This window comes from Oncorhynchus clarkii, unplaced genomic scaffold (genome assembly GCF_045791955.1).
Source record: "Oncorhynchus clarkii lewisi isolate Uvic-CL-2024 unplaced genomic scaffold, UVic_Ocla_1.0 unplaced_contig_3712_pilon_pilon, whole genome shotgun sequence".
NCBI classification, from domain to species: Eukaryota; Metazoa; Chordata; class Actinopteri; order Salmoniformes; family Salmonidae; genus Oncorhynchus; species Oncorhynchus clarkii.
The window spans coordinates 31377-50688 of NW_027258185.1; the positions used below are offsets into that span (position 1 = coordinate 31377).

The 19312-nt window shown below is 41.6% G+C and overlaps 1 protein-coding gene across 1 annotated transcript; it reads left to right on the forward strand.

Moving 5' to 3' along the window:
- Positions 1-4184: 4184 nt before the first annotated feature.
- On the forward strand, positions 4185-18985 carry LOC139395924 (myelin expression factor 2-like). The gene is made up of 17 exons (XM_071143231.1): positions 4185-4362; positions 5645-6045; positions 6859-6911; positions 7876-7883; positions 10350-10443; positions 10756-10953; positions 11294-11447; positions 11793-11842; positions 12196-12256; positions 12471-12572; positions 12891-12935; positions 13043-13102; positions 17230-17334; positions 17710-17769; positions 17969-18117; positions 18393-18444; positions 18604-18985. Exons 1-17 carry the CDS (start codon positions 4277-4279, stop codon positions 18765-18767), a joined length of 1842 nt encoding a protein of 613 aa, XP_070999332.1. The 5' UTR covers positions 4185-4276; the 3' UTR covers positions 18768-18985.
- Positions 18986-19312: the final 327 nt, after the last annotated feature.

Consider the following 19312-nt stretch of genomic DNA (forward strand, 5'->3'; position numbering starts at 1 on the left):
CATTATTCTACAGTGGGACATCATGGTATCACCTGACCACTTACATTCACATTATTCTACAGTGGGACATCAGTGGAATCATCTGACCACTTACATTCACATTATTCTACAGTGGGACATCATGGTATCACCTGACCACTTACATTCACATTATTCTACAGTGGGACATCAGTGGAATCATCTGACCACTTACATTCACATTATTCTACAGTGGGACATCATGGTATCATCTGACCACTTACATTCACATTATTCTACAGTGGGACATCAGTGGTATCACCTGACCACTTACATTCACATTATTCTACAGTGGGACATCAGTGGTATCACCTGACCACTTAAATTCACATTATTCTACAGTGGGACATCATGGTATCATCTGACCACTTACATTCACATTATTCTACAGTGGGACATCATGGTATCATCTGACCACTTACATTCACATTATTCTACAGTGGGACATCATGGTATCACCTGACCACTTACATTCACATTATTCTACAGTGGGACATCAGTGGTATCATCTGACCACTTACATTCACATTATTCTACAGTGGGACATCAGTGGTATCACCTGACCACTTACATTCACATTATTCTACAGTGGGACATCAGTGGTATCACCTGACCACTTACATTCACATTATTCTACAGTGGGACATCAGTGGTATCATCTGACCACTTACATTCACATTATTCTACAGTGGGACATCAGTGGTATCATCTGACCACTTACATTCACATTATTCTACAGTGGGACATCAGTGGTATCACCTGACCACTTACATTCACATTATTCTACAGTGGGACATCATGGTATCACCTGACCACTTACATTCACATTATTCTACAGTGGGACATCAGTGGTATCACCTGACCACTTACATTCACATTATTCTACAGTGGGACATCAGTGGTATCACCTGACCACTTACATTAACATTATTCTACAGTGGGACATCAGTGGTATCACCTGACCACTTACATTCACATTATTCTACAGTGGGACATCATGGTATCACCTGACCACTTACATTCACATTATTCTACAGTGGGACATCATGGTATCACCTGACCACTTACATTCACATTATTCTACAGTGGGACATCAGTGGACATCATCACCTGACCACTTACATTCACATTATTCTACAGTGGGACATCAGTGACCACTTACATTCACATTATTCTACAGTGGGACATCAGTGGTATCACCTGACCACTTACATTCACATTATTCTACAGTGGGACATCATGGTATCACCTGACCACTTACATTCACATTATTCTACAGTGGGACATCAGTGGAATCATCTGACCACTTACATTCACATTATTCTACAGTGGGACATCATGTTATCACCTGACCACTTACATTAACATTATTCTACAGTGGGACATAAGTGGTATCATCTGACCACTTACATTCACATTATTCTACAGTGGGACATCATGGTATCACCTGACCACTTACATTCACATTATTCTACAGTGGGACATCAGTGGTATCACCTGACCACTTACATTCACATTATTCTACAGTGGGACATCAGTGGTATCACCTGACCACTTACATTCACATTATTCTACAGTGGGACATCAGTGGTATCATCTGACCACTTACATTCACATTATTCTACAGTGGGACATCATGGTATCATCTGACCACTTACATTCACATTATTCTACAGTGGGACATCATGGTATCACCTGACCACTTACATTCACATTATTCTACAGTGGGACATCAGTGGTATCATCTGACCACTTACATTCACATTATTCTACAGTGGGACATCAGTGGTATCACCTGACCACTTACATTCACATTATTCTACAGTGGGACATCAGTGGTATCACCTGACCACTTACATTCACATTATTCTACAGTGGGACATCAGTGGTATCATCTGACCACTTACATTCACATTATTCTACAGTGGGACATCAGTGGTATCATCTGACCACTTACATTCACATTATTCTACAGTGGGACATCAGTGGTATCACCTGACCACTTACATTAACATTATTCTACAGTGGGACATCAGTGGTATCACCTGACCACTTACATTCACATTATTCTACAGTGGGACATCATGGTATCACCTGACCACTTACATTCACATTATTCTACAGTGGGACATCAGTGGTATCATCTGACCACTTACATTCACATTATTCTACAGTGGGACATCAGTGGTATCATCTGACCACTTACATTCACATTATTCTACAGTGGGACATCATGGTATCACCTGACCACTTACATTCACATTATTCTACAGTGGGACATCATGGTATCACCTGACCACTTACATTCACATTATTCTACAGTGGGACATCATGGTATCACCTGACCACTTACATTCACATTATTCTACAGTGGGACATCAGTGGTATCACCTGACCACTTACATTAACATTATTCTACAGTGGGACATCAGTGGTATCACCTGACCACTTACATTCACATTATTCTACAGTGGGACATCAGTGGTATCACCTGACCACTTACATTCACATATTCTACAGTGGGACATCATGGTATCACCTGACCACTTACATTCACATTATTCTACAGTGGGACATCATGGTATCATCTGACCACTTACATTCACATTATTCTACAGTGGGACATCATGGTATCACCTGACCACTTACATTCACATTATTCTACAGTGGGACATCAGTGGTATCACCTGACCACTTACATTCACATTATTCTACAGTGGGACATCAGTGGTATCACCTGACCACTTACATTCACATTATTCTACAGTGGGACATCATGGTATCACCTGACCACTTACATTCACATTATTCTACAGTGGGACATCATGGTATCACCTGACCACTTACATTCACATTATTCTACAGTGGGACAACATGGTATCACCTGACCACTTACATTCACATTATTCTACAGTGGGACATCATGGTATCACCTGACCACTTACATTCACATTATTCTACAGTGGGACATCATGGTATCACTTCACTATTATTAGTGTATGTACAAGGTACATTACACAAGTCACATGCAGACCTCAAATAGTGAGAAGTGTCAGTGTCACGGAATGTACCTGATCAGGGCCGGACTACCACATTTGGGCCCCGGGGCACCTACCTCTATTTTTTTTAGTAAAACATATTTTGGGGGCGATAACAGCTAACTTCCTGCATTTCAACACATTTTATCATGGGGCAGAGAGAAATAATATGTCATACCATTCTTCACATTTTGCCATTAGGCTGAGAGAAAATGATGCGGTTTTAAAGCTAATTTCCTGCAACTCTACAAGGGTTGTGGGCCCCCTGGAGGTTTGGGCCCCCAGGGCACATGCCTTACGTGCCCGTTTGATTGTGGACCTGATAACAACATCCACTTGCCAAACATCTCTGGCTCCCTCTCAGAACCCAAAGATATCAACTTGACGCAACAAGCACATGGTCAGATATATATTTGGGCTTCTGGCTGTTCAACATGACACTTTGGACCTGGTTGGATGTTTAATCTAAACATTTTTTTTATCATTATTACATTATTGATATTCAGTTAATGAATCATATTTATATGGTTATATTGATTGGAAATATGTTATCAATTCATAGAAGAAAGATATTTTTTGGACTGTTATGAATGTACAAAGTTAAAGGGCCTTAGGTTCAGAGAGAAAGCGAGAGAGAGATAGAGAGTGTGAGAGAGATGCAGAAAGGCTAAAGAAGGGGTGTCAAACAATGGCGCTGAACAAAATATAAATGCAACAAGTGAAGTGTTGGTTTCATGAGCTGAAATGAAAGATCCCAGAAATGTTCCATATGTCAGCCCCGTGTCAGCCTAGTGGTTACAGTGATGGGCCAGTAATTGAAAGGTTGCTGGATCGAATCCCTGAGCTGACAAAGTACAAATCTGTACTTTTGTCCCTGAACAAGGCTGTTCCCTGGTTGTTCTTTGACATGCCTTGTTAAATATTTTTTTGAAATTACTGTCCGAACTTTTGACTGGTACTGTATATATATATATAATATATGTTTCATTGAAATATTGAAATGACTAAAACCAAATCGAAACTGTAGAAATATATAAATTGTTTGTGGGAAACCTACGGGTGTTTCGGTTTTAGGCTATGAAAGACAACCAGACAACCAGGCCAAATTCTCGCATTTTCTCGCGTTGGTGGAGGCCTGGAGCGTCACTCATTTTAAATTGCGCAGTGTTAGCGGAGGCGCATCTCTCGATTGAATTAGCTTTCTCTGCAAACCGACGAATATGGCAGATATTGTCCAGGAAATTATTGAACCCATTGAGGCTGAGACAGAGGGAACATCTCAGGATGGCACGAATGGCCTGAAAATGTAACTAAAATATCGTATTTTTCTGACAATCTGTGCTGCACTCACAGACAAGATGGAGGCTAGCTAACGTTAGCCTAGCATTAAAGCTAGCATCAAACTAGCTATGGCTTGCTACCTAGTTGCTACTTTGCTTGCTTGCTAGCTAACTTGTTGGTTATCGTCGTCTTCGTTGATCGTCAAATTTGTTTTTAGATTTGTGTAATATATCGTTATTTTACTAGGTAGTTATGCAGATAACCACATTAGTTTTATCCATCCAACCATGTGTAGCTAGCTAACGTTAGTGCGTTTAACTCATAGAATTATCATACTAGAGCGTACATGAACCGTTTGGCGGATAAAGGTCAGCCATTTTGGGCAGGGAGTTGGTCAACCAGTTTGCCAGTACTGTGAAAAGACTGTAAATAATGAATTTGAGAAATGTATCCTTACTGTATGTTAGCCAGCTTTAGAGGAATGATTCCATATTTTTTTGTAATGCCAACATTCCATTCAGACAATGCAGTCAATCCACAGCCATAATCTGGTTGAAATCAGTTGATGATGGGATTTAAACAAATTATCAATGCAACAAGTAACGTTACTAATATTGCTGTCCAAGAAAACAAACATTTAGACATTAAGGTCTGTTTTGTGTGTGTGTGTATATTATATATACTATTTTAATTAGTCTCTTTATACAGAACATTTGTATAAAACTAATATGAACTGTATAATATATGGCAATATTTTTAGTTTGACAATTATATTACAGCATTTCTGATATGTCACATGCCTTTTCTTTTACTATATAAAGTAAAATCTGGATTATACCTCGACTGCCATCCATTCCTATTAGACTGGTTTGGATTTCTCCCTGACCAATATGGCTGCAATTTTCATCCCATTGTGGGACTTTGAAGGTGTATAACATGGCCCCTCGGTAATTTAATAGGATTTATATGGTTTAGGTGCACAGTCCCTTAATGTAGATTTAGCTAGCGAACAGTTAGTTAGCCAACAACAGACAGTTGGTAGTAATGTATTGCCCGTGTAGAGCCGACAGTTTGTAGTTGAATCAAGAGTTGCCTACAGTAACTTTCCTCTCCTCTCTGTGAAAAGTTGACTTTGTAGCTAACTAGCCGTTTGTGTCTATAAACCCATGTTACTTAAGGGAGATTGAAGTTACATAAATTTATGTGCACATGGGTGAAATGACCATGCCATGTAGGTTTAGGTAACATTACCTATAACAGACAAGCTAGCTGCATCCATTAATACTGTCCTCTTCTGTTTTCTTCAGAGAGCCGGAAGAAGACGAGGTTCTTGGTGAAGATGTCCCTGCAGAAGAAGAGGACCTAGGCCTGGGTGATGATGAGGTCCTTGGAGATGAGGTCCTTGGTGATGATGATACCCCTCTCGATGGTGACCCTATCGATGACGCTCCTATCAATGATGCCGAAACCCTTGCAGATGACCCTAATGATTCCCCTGCAACCGCCCCAACCCAAAATACTAAGTCTGAGCTCAAAGAAAAGATGTCCGGAGGAGGCCGCAAAGGGAACCGCTTCCACCCCTACAAAGAGAAGCAGGTCACTGGAGACAAGAAGGGCGGAGGAGGGGGTCACAGGAACCGTGTGTTCATTAGCAATATCCCCTATGACACGAAGTGGCAGGCTATTAAAGATCTGATGAGAGAGAAAGGTAATCCATCCACACACAGGGCCATGCTTCTTCTCCCTATAGAGATGAGCCCTATTCTTTCCAGCTCAACAGGAGCTTTCTCAGTCCTCTTTGTGACCAGAACATAGACCTAGCCATATCTTCTCGTAGTTCCTTCTTTTGAGGCAACATGTTATTGTATTGCAGATATTATTAAGTCAGTAGAATAGACATTTCTGGATTTTTCATTTTTTACTCCTTGGTGGACACCAATTTAGCTTGGATTGAATTGAAATGTCTGTGCTTGTTAAAGTTGTTATGTAGTTAGCTACTATTGGTTTTATGATATTGACTTACAGCTCCAAAATGTAACCTCAGACAATTAGTAGTATTGACTACTTGATTCCGTTGAACCTGTGTTAAGGTGACAAATGATTGTTTTGTATGAATGAAACCATTGTCTCTCTGTGCACTGAACTATTGGGTCTTTAGCTCTTCACAAATACTTTTTTCAAGGTGAAAAGGACACCTTTTAAACTGTAGTGACTTCTTGCTATGTTGACAGGAACCGTGTTGACCAAACTGTTCTTCTATACTGAAGTGTGATCTGAATTCCCAGGTTGACAGTAGTTGACTGACTGTGTGTCTGTCTCAGTCGAGCCCAGGAAGGCATTGGAAGGGGTTGTGTGGTGACTATTGGTCTGGGCTCACTGTTGACCAATCATGGGGAAGCATCGTAACGGCATAACCAAGGCAACGGCCTGCCCTGGAGCGAGAGTGGTGGTTCAACAGTCGACTGGTGATTTTAAATGCCTTTTGTTCTCTTGGTATTTTTCCTTTGTATGTCTCATGAAGTTGGTGAGGTTACATACGTGGAGCTCTTTAAGGATGCTGAAGGAAAGTCAAGGGTAAGTGATGTGGACCAACTCACTGCACGAGGTTTTAAATGCCCTCCACTGCAGTATATCTTTATTTACCAAGTGTTCTGTAAGGCACTGATCCAAGGGGTTATCCATGTATGTCTATGGGATGATATGTTGGTGGCTGTTAGCTAGAGCCTGTTATAGCCTAGTTGGCTGTAGAGTGATGGAGGATGTCTTCTTGTTGATTCTGGAACACTAACTTGAATTCATCTGAAACTTAGTACACCTTTGTTTTTAAGTTGTTGTAGTCTTCTCAATTGGTGTCAAAGTTTGGCAGTTGACCATTTCTCAAATGGATTTTGATGTCTTATTGATTGACATTTTACTTTTCGGTCTTCAAATTGTTACCTTTTTATTTGGATCAATGGCACAATTATCTCTTCATGAACAAACTAATTATTTCTAAAATATTGTAGATTTTGTATAAAGTAACTTTCTTCTTTCTCCAGCGGCTCACAGTAAAATCTCACCATCGTTTATTCATCTGTAATATTATGATGCAGCCAGGAATTTGCAAACAAGGTTGTGAATGTATTCAATTCAGCCATTTAATGTAATATGTAGTTTGAGAAACGGACTGTTTAGTATATACTCCTAAACAAACGTAGACACAGAACGGACATATTTGTAAGTATATCCTGAGTTCTTTTTATTCCACTGAAGACGGTAAGGGTACCATGTCTCTACTGGGAACAACAAAAAAAAGTCTATAGCAAACCAAGTCAATGTCTTTTAAATTCACTTAACTTTTTACCTTGGATACAAGCAAAACACACTCCCCACATCAAGGCCTGTTAGCTGGCCCTTCAAGATGGATTCTGTAATCCACTGATAGCATGATGTCAAATGTGTAATAATGATGTTAACTGTTGTCAGTCTAATCACTGTCTTTGTTCATTCCCTCTGTTATGGATCTGTGTCTCTGGAACCCCTGGTGTTATCTGTACAGGGATGTGGGTAAGGAACCAAACTTTACCTTGCAACGTGGTCTCAGTACATTTCGTATGATCCTGTACGTAAATCTGACACACTCCCTTTAATATGATGTTTTACATTTCGTATGGTATGTGTTAATTTCATATGAAATGTTAGTTACAATTTTCATATGTTATGAATTGCAGTTTGTATTATGTTACGAATTTGCAATGTGTATATGTTACTAATTCCAATTTGTGGCCAATGCTAGCTAGGTGGCTAACATTAGCTAGGTTAAGGGTTAGGTTAACCTCTCTGGGATATGTAGGACGCTAGCCTCCCACCTGGCCAAAATCCAGTGAAAATGCAGTGCCAAATTCAAATAAATTACTATAAAAATGAAACTTCCATGAAATCACACATTCAATATACCAAATTAAAGCTACACTTGTTGTGAATCCAGCCAACGTGTCAGATTTCAAAAATACTTTACGGCGAAAGCAAACAATGCTATTATCTGAGGACAGCACCCCAGTAAACAAAGACAGACAAGCATTTTTCAACCATCCAGGTGCGACACAAAACACTGAAATAATGATATAATTCATGCCTTACCTTTGACGAGCTTCTTCTGTTGGCACTCCAATATGTCCCATAAACATCACGAATGGTCCTTTTGTTCAATTAATTCCGTCGATAAATATCCAAAATGTCCATTTATTTGGCACGTTTGATCCGGTTCCAACTCGCTCAATATGACTACAAAAGTTACCTGTAAGCTTTGTCCAAACATTTCAAACTACTTTTGTGATACAACTTTAGGTATTTTTTTACGTATAAAATTGAAGATGGGATGGTCTGTGTTCAATTCCGGAGGAAAACAAAGTGTAGCTAGCTTTCAGGTCACGCGCCTCTAACAAAGAGTACACTTCCCTCATTCTGAACAGTGTTACTTCTTCAGTTCTCAAAGGAAAAACCTCAACCAATATCTACAGACTGACATCCGGTGGAAGCGATAGGAACTGCAGGAAGGTCCCTTAGAAATCTGGATTCCCAATGAAAACTCATTGAAAAGAGTGACCTCAAAAACAAAAAAAATCTGAATGATTTGTCCTCGGGGTTTTGCTTGCCAAATAAGTTCTGTTATAGTCACATACATGATTCTAACAGTTTTAGAAACTTCTGTGTTTTCTATCCAAATCTATAATAATATGCGTATCTTAGCTTCTGAGTGTGGGTGGCAGGCAGTTTTAATTTGGGCACGCATTTCATCCAAAATTCCGAATGCTGCCCCCTATCCTAGAGAAGTTAACGGGTTAGGTTTAGCTAAGTAGCTAAAAAGTAGTAAGTAGTTGCTAAAGTTGTCCTTGAGATTCGAACATGCAACGTTTGGGTTGCTAGACGTTATATATCCACCCCAACCAACCACCATTTAGTTTTTTGCCTTAAGTAAACTTCTGTTTCATGTAAAAAGTGTCAAGTCATACTAATTTCAGTGTCCTGGATTTACTTATATGTTAAGTCTAGTCTGAGACCAGGCGGACACGGGGTGCTTCTCAAATGACACACTATTCCTAGGGCCCTATACAATCTGTATGAATTATATTGCGTGACTCCGTTTTGCTTCTCCCCAAATTCTGTTTTCTCCGTTTTTGTTTTGCTCAATGCTTAAACCACCTCAGGAGGCCAATTTTGAGGCCTGGGGAAAACACTTCAATGTCAATTATTTTGGTATACACAGCACCTAGCAATTGGCTTTTATTTTGCTTTGTTTTTGTAGTGTATGTGATGGTAGTGTTTGCCAAACAGATACCCACTGGATTTATGCAAATAATTATAGTAGTGAACATTTAGTGTAGAAGGTTTTTGGGTGAGCCTTTCCATATACCAGAAGAGTTTATTAGCATTGTCGCAAACGGCTACATAAAGGGGTAGCTGCACGCACAGGTGGGGGGAATTCTCGTTGCCTCTTCAGAAAGTTGCAGGAAATACGAATCATTGACTCATTCTGTTAATGTCTTATAATAAACTTGGGCAAATTAATACTTTTTTTTAGACATTTAGTTGATTCCCTACTAGGTTGGGGCGGCAGGGTAGCCTAGTGGTTAGAGCATTGGACTAGTAACCGGAAGGTTGCAAGTTCAAAACCCCTGAGGTACAAATCTGTCGTTCTGCCCCTGAACAGGCAGTTAACCCACTGTTCCTAGGCCGTCATTGAAAATAAGAATTTGTTCTTAACTGACTTGCCTAGTTAAATAAAGGTAAAATAAATTTTAAATAAGTTCAATACATTTTTGAATTTTATTGTCTGGATTCTGTGGTACCGTCCTCGTGTAGGGCCCTATATTCTCCATTCAGTACACTCATTTTGACCAGAGTCACATGGGGCGGCTAATAGGGTTCTGGTCAAAAGTAGTGTACATGGGGAATCGGGTCTATTTCAGACACACCTTAATTTCATGAGGCATTGTTATGCATGTCTTCATCCACTGACTGTCTGTCCTGCAGTGTTGTGGAGTTCAAAGATGAGGAGTTTGTGAAGAAGGCCATAGAAGTCATGAACAAATATGATCTGAATGGAAGACCCCTCAATATCATGGCGGTAAGGACCTGTTCACACTCTAGGCACCACATGGTGATGAGAGATTTAAATTTAGTGGTGTGCTAAATCTGCACTTTAATCCAGCCTGCTGGAAATGTGGTTACATTAACATGGTTTGTAACTGTAATCACTGAGAACTAGGCCTAGTTAACGTCAAAGTTTAGAGTTGTATTATAGGTCAGAGGTCAAAGGATGGGGCCATAGGTGTTTAACCCCTTGTTTCCCTGCTCCAGAACCCTGATGTGGACGGCTAAAGCTCAAGAGTTGAAGTAATAGGTCAAAGTTTAGGGGTTATCTGTTTCCCTCTTTCAGGATCCTGATGGTGAGCGTGCTCGGCGTGTGCTGCAGCGTACAGGGGGGATGTACCCTGGAGGGGGAGGCAGGGGGCAGGAGGGGGGACCGGGTGGTGTAGGTGTACCCCCTTCCATCGCTAACAACCCCAACGTCCCCCATGAAGTCATCAGCTCTCTACGGGTCGGACGCCTAGGGACTACTGTGTTCGTAGCCAACGTGAGGACAAGCATACACACTATACTCTCTGATGTCTGTCTCACTTCTCTGTGCCTTTGTCTCTGACCATCTCCCCTCACTAGATTTATATCTGCTGTATTGAAGTACCAAGTTAACCTACCAATATTCCGGTTTACCAATTGAAGACAACTTGAGTGGTGCACTCTAAATCTCAAGTCCAACTATGTCTTCCTAGAACTTGAAGTTCCATGTTGACCATGTTAGTTTCACTGTTCTCTATGCTATTGCTAACTCTGTCGTCTCCTGTCTGTTTAGATGTGTTGTGTGGTAAGTTGTTTCTATGCTAACCCGGTCCCTCCCCTCTGCGGTCTCCTCCCAGCTGGACTTCAAGGTGGGCTGGAAGAAGCTGAAGGAGGTGTTTGGTATGGCAGGAACAGTGAAGAGGGCTGACGTGAAGGAGGATAAGGATGGGAAGAGCAGAGGGATGGGGACTGTTACCTTCGAACAGGCCCTGGAGGCTGTACAGGCTATCTGTATCCTTTATATACTACCACAGAACACACCCACCTTCCAACAGGCTGCAGATTCTATCTGTATCTTTATATATTATATACTACCACAGAACACACCCACCTTCCAACAGGCTGCAGATTCTATCTGTATCTTTATATATTATATACTACCACAGAACACACCCACCTTCCAACAGGCTGCAGATTCTATCTGTATCTTTATATATTATATACTACCACAGAACACACCCACCTTCCAACAGGCTGCAGATTACATCTGTATCTTTATATATTATATACTACGTTTCACTGTTAGTTTAGGAAGCATGTGACAATTTTATTGGCATTCTTAACTCTGTTCTCTAGCCATGTTCAACGGCCAAATGCTGTTTGACAGACAGATGCATGTTAAGATGGTACGTGTGCTTTGTTATTTGCATGTTTCTGATTTCACTGTAACACTGTACACAGTTAATGTGTGTGGAAGGTCATAGAGGTCATTGGGGTGGCAGGTAGCCTAGTGGTTTGAGCGTTGGACTTGTAACCGAAAGGTTGCAAGATCGAATCCCCAAACTGACACGGTAAAAATCTGTCATTCTGCCCCTGAACAAGGCAGTTAACCCACTGTTCCCCAGTAGGCCGTCATTGAAAATAAGAATGAGTTCTTACCTGACTTGCCTAGTTAAATAAAATAGAGGCTGTTACATGTTGGTGTGGTAATATGTTGTGTGAGAACCACCTCTTGATATGTTGTTTCTGTGTGTTTCAGGATGACAAGTCTATGCCAGCTGATGATTTCCACCCGGTGGAGAAAGCTCCTCAGTTACCACGTGAGTACACATCCTGTCCCTTTCTGACATCCTGTCCCTTTCTCTAGAAAACACCTACATGTTAGAATGACTTCAGCATTATCTCTATCAGAAATGGGTCGTGTTGTCAGCTAGTTGGCTCAGTGTTCTGTTCTCCAGTGAACCAAGGCATTACATAAGGGATGTTATGTTTGTGTGGTCAAACAAACTCCAACTCTGTGTCCTCTGTGTGTAGGGGGTCTGGGAGGGATTGGGATGGGCCTGGGACCAGGAGGACAACCTATCAATGCCAACCGGCTGAGTGGTGGAGGAGGAATGGGCAACATGGGCCCTGCAGGTTAGTACTGACCCCTAACCTTGCCATAGTACTCCAGCAAACACACTGTTACTATTTAAACCACACACACAGACTGCAGGTCAATGGAGGAGCCAGTCGGTTCATAGTTATCGGTTGTGAAGAGTAGCTGTATGTTTTAAACCCTCTGTCTGTTGTTCCTGTACCTTCTCCAAGCACTTACATCACATACTGACTCCCGCACCTCCGACCACTGAAATGGGTGGAAATTGGTGGAAAGTTGTCTAGAGGTCATGTAGAATAAGCTTTAGTACAAAACAAATCCATGTGAGATGTGAAGTGTGTGACTCTGTCTGTCAGGTATGGAGGGAGGACCTGGGTATGGAGGGATGAGCAGACTAGGAGGTAAGGTCCTAGATAATAGATCTCTACTGATTCACTTTGTTACATGACTGGACAACACATGGGTTGTTGTGACTATCCATTAATATAATACTGTGTGTTTCCTGGAGGGTTTGGTGGCATGGACAGCATGGGGGGATTCGGAGCCAGAGACATGGGACGGATGGGAGGTAAGGGGACACATCTCGGGCTGGGAATTGCCAGGGACCTTACGATGCGATATTATACCGATACTTAGGTGCCAATACTACAGTGCCTTGCGAAAGTATTCGGTCGGCCCCCTTGAACTTTGCGACCTTTTGCCACATTTCAGGCTTCAAACATAAAGATATAAAACTGTATTTTTTTGTGAAGAATCAACAACAAGTGGGACACAATCATGAAGTGGAACGACATTTATTGGATATTTCAAACTTTTTTAACAAATCAAAAACGGAAAAATTGGGCATGCAAAATTATTCAGCCCCTTTACTTTCAGTGCAGCAAACTCTCTCCAGAAGTTCAGTGAGGATCTCTGAATGATCCAATGTTGACCTAAATGACTAATGATGATAAATACAATCCACCTGTGTGTAATCAAGTCTCCGTATAAATGCACCTGCACTGTGATAGTCTCAGAGATCCGTTAAAAGTGCAGAGAGCATCATGAAGAACAAGGAACACACCAGGCAGGTCCGAGATACTGTTGTGAAGAAGTTTAAAGCTGTATTTGGATACAAAAAGATTTCCCAAGCTTTAAACATCCCAAGGAGCACTGTGCAAGCGATAATATTGAAATGGAAGGAGTATCAGACCACTACAAATCTACCAAGACCTGGCCGTCCCTCTAAACTTTCAGCTCATACAAGGAGAAGACTGATCAGAGATGCAGCCAAGAGGCCCATAATCACTCTGGATGAACTGCAGAGATCTACAGCTGAGGTGGGAGACTCTGTCCATAGGACAACAATCAGTCGTATATTGCACAAATCTGGCCTTTATGGAAGAGTGGCAAGAAGAAAGCCATTTCTTAGAGATATCCATAAAAAGTGTTGTTTAAAGTTTGCCACAAGCCACCTGGGAGACACCAAACATGTGGAAGAAGGTGCTCTGGTCAGATGAAACCAAAATTGAACTTTTTGGCAACAATGCAAAACGTTATGTTTAGCGTAAAAGCAACACAGCTCATCACACTGAACACACCATCCCCACTGTCAAACATGGTGGTGGCAGCATCATGGTTTGGGCCTGCTTTTTTTCAGCAGGGACAGGGAAGATGGTTAAAATTGATGGGAAGATGGATGGAGCCAAATACAGGACCATTCTGGAAGAATGGAGAAGTCTGCAAAAGACCTGAGACTGGGACGGAGATTTGTCTTCCAACAAGACAATGATCCAAAACATAAAGCAAAATCTACAATGGAATGGTTCAAAAATAAACACATCCAGGTGTTAGAATGGCCAAGTCAAAGTCCAGACCTGAATCCAATCGAGAATCTGTGGAAAGAAGTGAAAACTGCTGTTCACAAATGCTCTCCATCCAACCTCACTGAGCTCGAGCTGTTTTGCAAGGAGGAATGGGAAAAAATGTCAGTCTCTCGATGTGCAAAACTGATAGAGACATACCCCAAGCGACTTACAGCTGTAATCGCAGCAAAAGGTGGCGCTACAAAGTATTAACTTAAGGGGGCTGAATAATTTTGCACGCCCAATTTCAGTTTTTGATTTGTTAAAAAAGTTTGAAATATCCAATAAATGTCGTTCCACTTCATGATTGTGTCCCACTTGTTGTTGATTCTTCACAAAAAAATTGTTTTATATCTTTATGTTTGAAGCCTGAAATGTGGCAAAAGGTCGCAAAGTTCAAGGGGGCCGAATACTTTCGCAAGGCACTGTATCTTATGTAGATATCACAATTCTACATACAGTGGGGCAAAAAAGTATTTAGTCAGCCACCAATTGTGCAAGTTCTCCCACTTAAAATGATGAGGCCTGTAATTTTCATCATAGGTACACTTCAACTATGACAGACAAAATTAGAAAAATCCAGAAAATCACATTGTAGGATTTTTAATGAATTTATTTGCAAATTATGGTGGAAAATAAGTATTTGTTCACCTACAAACAAGCAAGATTTCTGGCTCTCACAGACCTATAACTTCTTCTTTAAGAAGAAGTCCTCCACTTGTTACCTGTAACCTCTTGGTGTTAGGGGGCAGTATTTACATTTTTTTGGGAAAAAAAATCCTGTTTTAAACGGGATATTTTGTCAGGAAAAGATGCTAGAATATGCATATAATTGACAGCTTTGGATAGAAAACACTAACGTTTCCAAAACTGTAAAGATATGAATGTGAAGAACAAACGGAGCTATTTCACCTACAAAAATAATATTTTGGGAAAAAATGAACTTTGGCTGTCTACCTGGGAGTCTCGTGAGTGAAAACATCCGAAGTTCATCAAAGGTAAACGATTTAATTTGATTGCTTTTCTGATTTCCGTGACAAGGTTGCCTGCTGCTAGCAAGGCATAATGCTATGATAAACTTACACATGCTTGTCTAGCGTTGGCTGTAGAGCATATTTTGAAAATCTGAGATGACCGTGTGATTAACAAAATGCTAAGCTGTGTTCCAATATATTTCACTTGTGATTTTCATGAATAGGAATATTTTCTAGGAAGATTTATGTCTGTTGCGTTATGCTAATTAGTGTCAGATGATGGCAACGGTCCTGTTCACGGGATGGGGTGTCACTACAGGTTAATGGCACCTGTTTGAACTTGTTATCCGTATAAAATACACCTGTCCACAACCTCAAACAGTCACACTCCAAACTCCACTATGGCCAAGACCAAAGAGCTGTCAAAGGACACCAGAAACAAAATTGTAGACCTGCACCAGGCTGGGAAGACTGAATCTGCAGTAGGTAAGCAGCTTGGTTTGAATAAATCAACTGTGGGAGCAATTATTAGGAAATGGAAGACATACAAGACCACTGATAATCTCCCTCGATCTGGGGCTCCACGCAAGATTTCATCCCGTGGGGTCAAAATGATCACAAGAATGGTGAGCAAATATCCCAGAACCACACGGGGGGACCTAGTGAATGACCTGCAGAGAGCTGGGACCAAAGTAACAAAGCCTACCATCAGTAACACACTACGCCGCCAGGGACTCAAATCCTGCAGTGCCAGACGTGTCCCCCTGCTTAAGCCAGTACATGTCCAGGCCCGTCTGAAGTTTGTTAGAGAGCATTTGGATGATCCAGAAGAAAATTGGGAGAATGTCATATGGTCAGATGAAACACAACTCGTTGTGTTTGGAGGACAAAATGCTGCGTTGCATCCAAAGAACACCATACCTACTGTGAAGCATGGGGGTGGAAACATGCTTTGGGGCTGTTTTTCTGCAAAGGGACCAGGACGACTGATCCGTGTAAAGGAAAGAATGAATGGGGCCATGTATCGTGAGATTTTGAGTGAAACCCTCCTTCCATCAGCAAGGGCATTGAAGATGAAATGTGGCTGGGTCTTTCAGCATGACAATGATCCCAAACACACCGCCCGGGCAACGAAGGAGTGGCTTCGTAAGAAGCATTTCAAGGTCCTGGAGTGGCCTAGCCAGTCTCCAGATCTCAACCCCATAGAAAATCTTTGGAGGGAGTTGAAAGTCCGTGTTGCCCAGCAACAGCCCCAAAGCATCACTGCTCTAGAGGAGATCTGCAAGGAGGAATGGGCCAAAATACCTGCAACGGTGTGTGAAAACGTTTGACCTCTGTCATTGCCGACAAAGGGTATATAACAAAGTATTGAGAAACTTTTGTTTTTGACCAAATACTTATTTTCCACCATAATTTGCAAATAAATTCATAAAAAATCCTACAATGTGATTTTTCTGGATTTTTTTTCTTCTCATTTTGTCTGTCATAGTTGAAGTGTACCTATAATGAAAATTACAGGCCTCATCTTTTTAAGTGGGAGAACTTGCACAATTGGTGTCTGACAATACTTTTTTGCCCCACTGTATGCATTGTGATTCGATACGGGGATTTGATGTTACAAAACATATTGCTCATGTTGCTCATTATCAATATAATATCATCCAAAATAATATTGCTATGTTATTGCAATATTATTGCTATAATATTGCTATAGACCCCCCCCCCCCCCCCCCCCCCCCCCCATCACCACTAAGGACAAAATAATTGTCTCAAACTGTTTAAATGCTCCTGAAGTTTAATGTGAACTTTCCACTGAGTATATTTCTGACTGTGCCATCGTCTCCTCTCTCTCCTTCTCTTCACTTCCCCCTCTCCAGACATGTCCTACCGCTCAGGGGGGATGGGAGGAGGGATGGACAGAGACTTTGGTCGCAGTGACATGTCCATGAGCAGAGGCTTCGGAGACTCCTTTGGAGGAATGGGTGAGTAGTTTACACCCTCCCTCACTTTCTCTCTCACTCTTTCTCTCACACACACCTGTCACTGTCTGTCATTATAGGTATAATCCATTCCATAGTCCTCATATATCCATCCACTAACAGCATGGTCCATGGTGGGCATTATACTGGGCATGTAGCAGCTTGGAACTGGAACCTGCAGGTAGACTGTACTAAGAGCTGAATCACAACTCCTGTATGGATAACACAACACTGGTCAAGTTAGCATTCAGCCCTATGGCTCCAACATGTTACTGACAGATGTTTGTGTGCTGTAACTTGTTTGTGTTGTGATGTGCTGATAGGTTGTGGTAACGTGTGTGTGTGTGTGTGTGTGATGCCGTGCGTTCTCTCCATCAGGAGGAGGTTATGGAGGAGACATGAGCAGTTTTGGCATGGGGCCCATTGGGGGAGGATTAGGTACACCGAACATTACATTAACATCTCTCACTGTCTGTTAGCACACCCATTTCATACTGCCAATGTTTCACTGTGCTTGACCTTGATTTGATGTGTGGGAGTGCTGGGCTGGAACTAAAGCCTGCACAACCCCTGAATACCATTACGGTAGGGATTCCGATCTGCGGTGCTCACTCATATTCCCTGTGTCCTCTACTAGGTGGCTTGGGCAGCCGGTCCATGGAGCGGATGGGCTCTGGCTATGACCGTATGGGGGGGGGCATGGCCATGAGCCGAGGGTTCGGGGGCTACGGAGGAGGAGCCATGTCTGACAGAGCCAAGGGAGGATGTCAGATCTTTGTCAGAAATGTATGTTTTATAAATAAATACTGTATAAATGTGCATTATGACGTGATGTGCACACACCCCTTTTTAAGCACATTAAAGCACCTAACACATGTTTAATAAGGCTGATCAAATCCACTATATGTACTGCTGGGTATTTACATCAAGGACACAAATTAAGTAGCGTGAATTGGAAGCACTTGTAGACAGAGTAGGCGTCATCTAGCTCTGTGAAAATGCCCCCTAAAGTAGTTAGAATTGTATGCCCCTGTGTTCTAATGTCCTGTGTTGTGTTGTAGCTGTCCTATGACCTGACCTGGCAGAAACTGAAGGAGAAGTTCAGTGTCTGTGGTAAGCCTCTTCAATCAGTCTACTGTACTCAGTAACCTGCAGATGGATTGAATGTAGCTTTGATCTGCAGTAATAAAATGGCTTTAGCAGTGTCAGTGCTTAAACGCTGTCTACTGCTCTTTCTTCTCTCTCATCACCCCTTTCTTACTCCCTCTCCAGGCCAGGTGATGTTTGCAGAGATTAAGATGGAGGGAGGAAAGTCTAAGGGCTGTGGTACGGTCAGGTTTGACTCCCCAGAGAGCGCTAACCAGGCATGCAGGATGATGAACGGAACCAAGATCAGCGGTCGCGAGGTTGACGTCCGCATCGACCGCAACGCCTAGAGTCACACACATACACGGTTACGACAACTGCGCGTTCCATCTCCAACTGCTTTTGTTTTGTTTTAAAAACACATTTTCCACGTATCCGCGTTTCCATGACTATTGGATGTGTATAAGGTCTGTTTTTCTTTTAATCTTCCGTAGTTTTTTTTTGGTAAGCCCTTTTCTTTTTGTGGGTCATACGTTTATTTGAATGAATAAACATTTTAATTTTTCAACTTTGTTGTAAATGTTACTGTGGGATCAAAGGCTACTGGCTAGTTCATAGAAGGCCTGTGTGGGTGTGTTTAATTGAATACAAAGGTTAATTGGAGGTAAAACCCCATAAATAAAATGTCCTCTGGAGCCCAAACATCACCAACTAAAGACCTTTTCTACACCGGAGGGAACCAGATCACAATGCTGTAGTGAAGTTCACTGATATGACTCACGTTGACAAAATGTGTGAAACTAGTGTCCATAAATGTTTAGTTTGCTCGTATCATAGTATTGTAATAGGATCTTTGGTTAGTATACACTGGGAGTCTTAAACCAGCTCTGCTAGC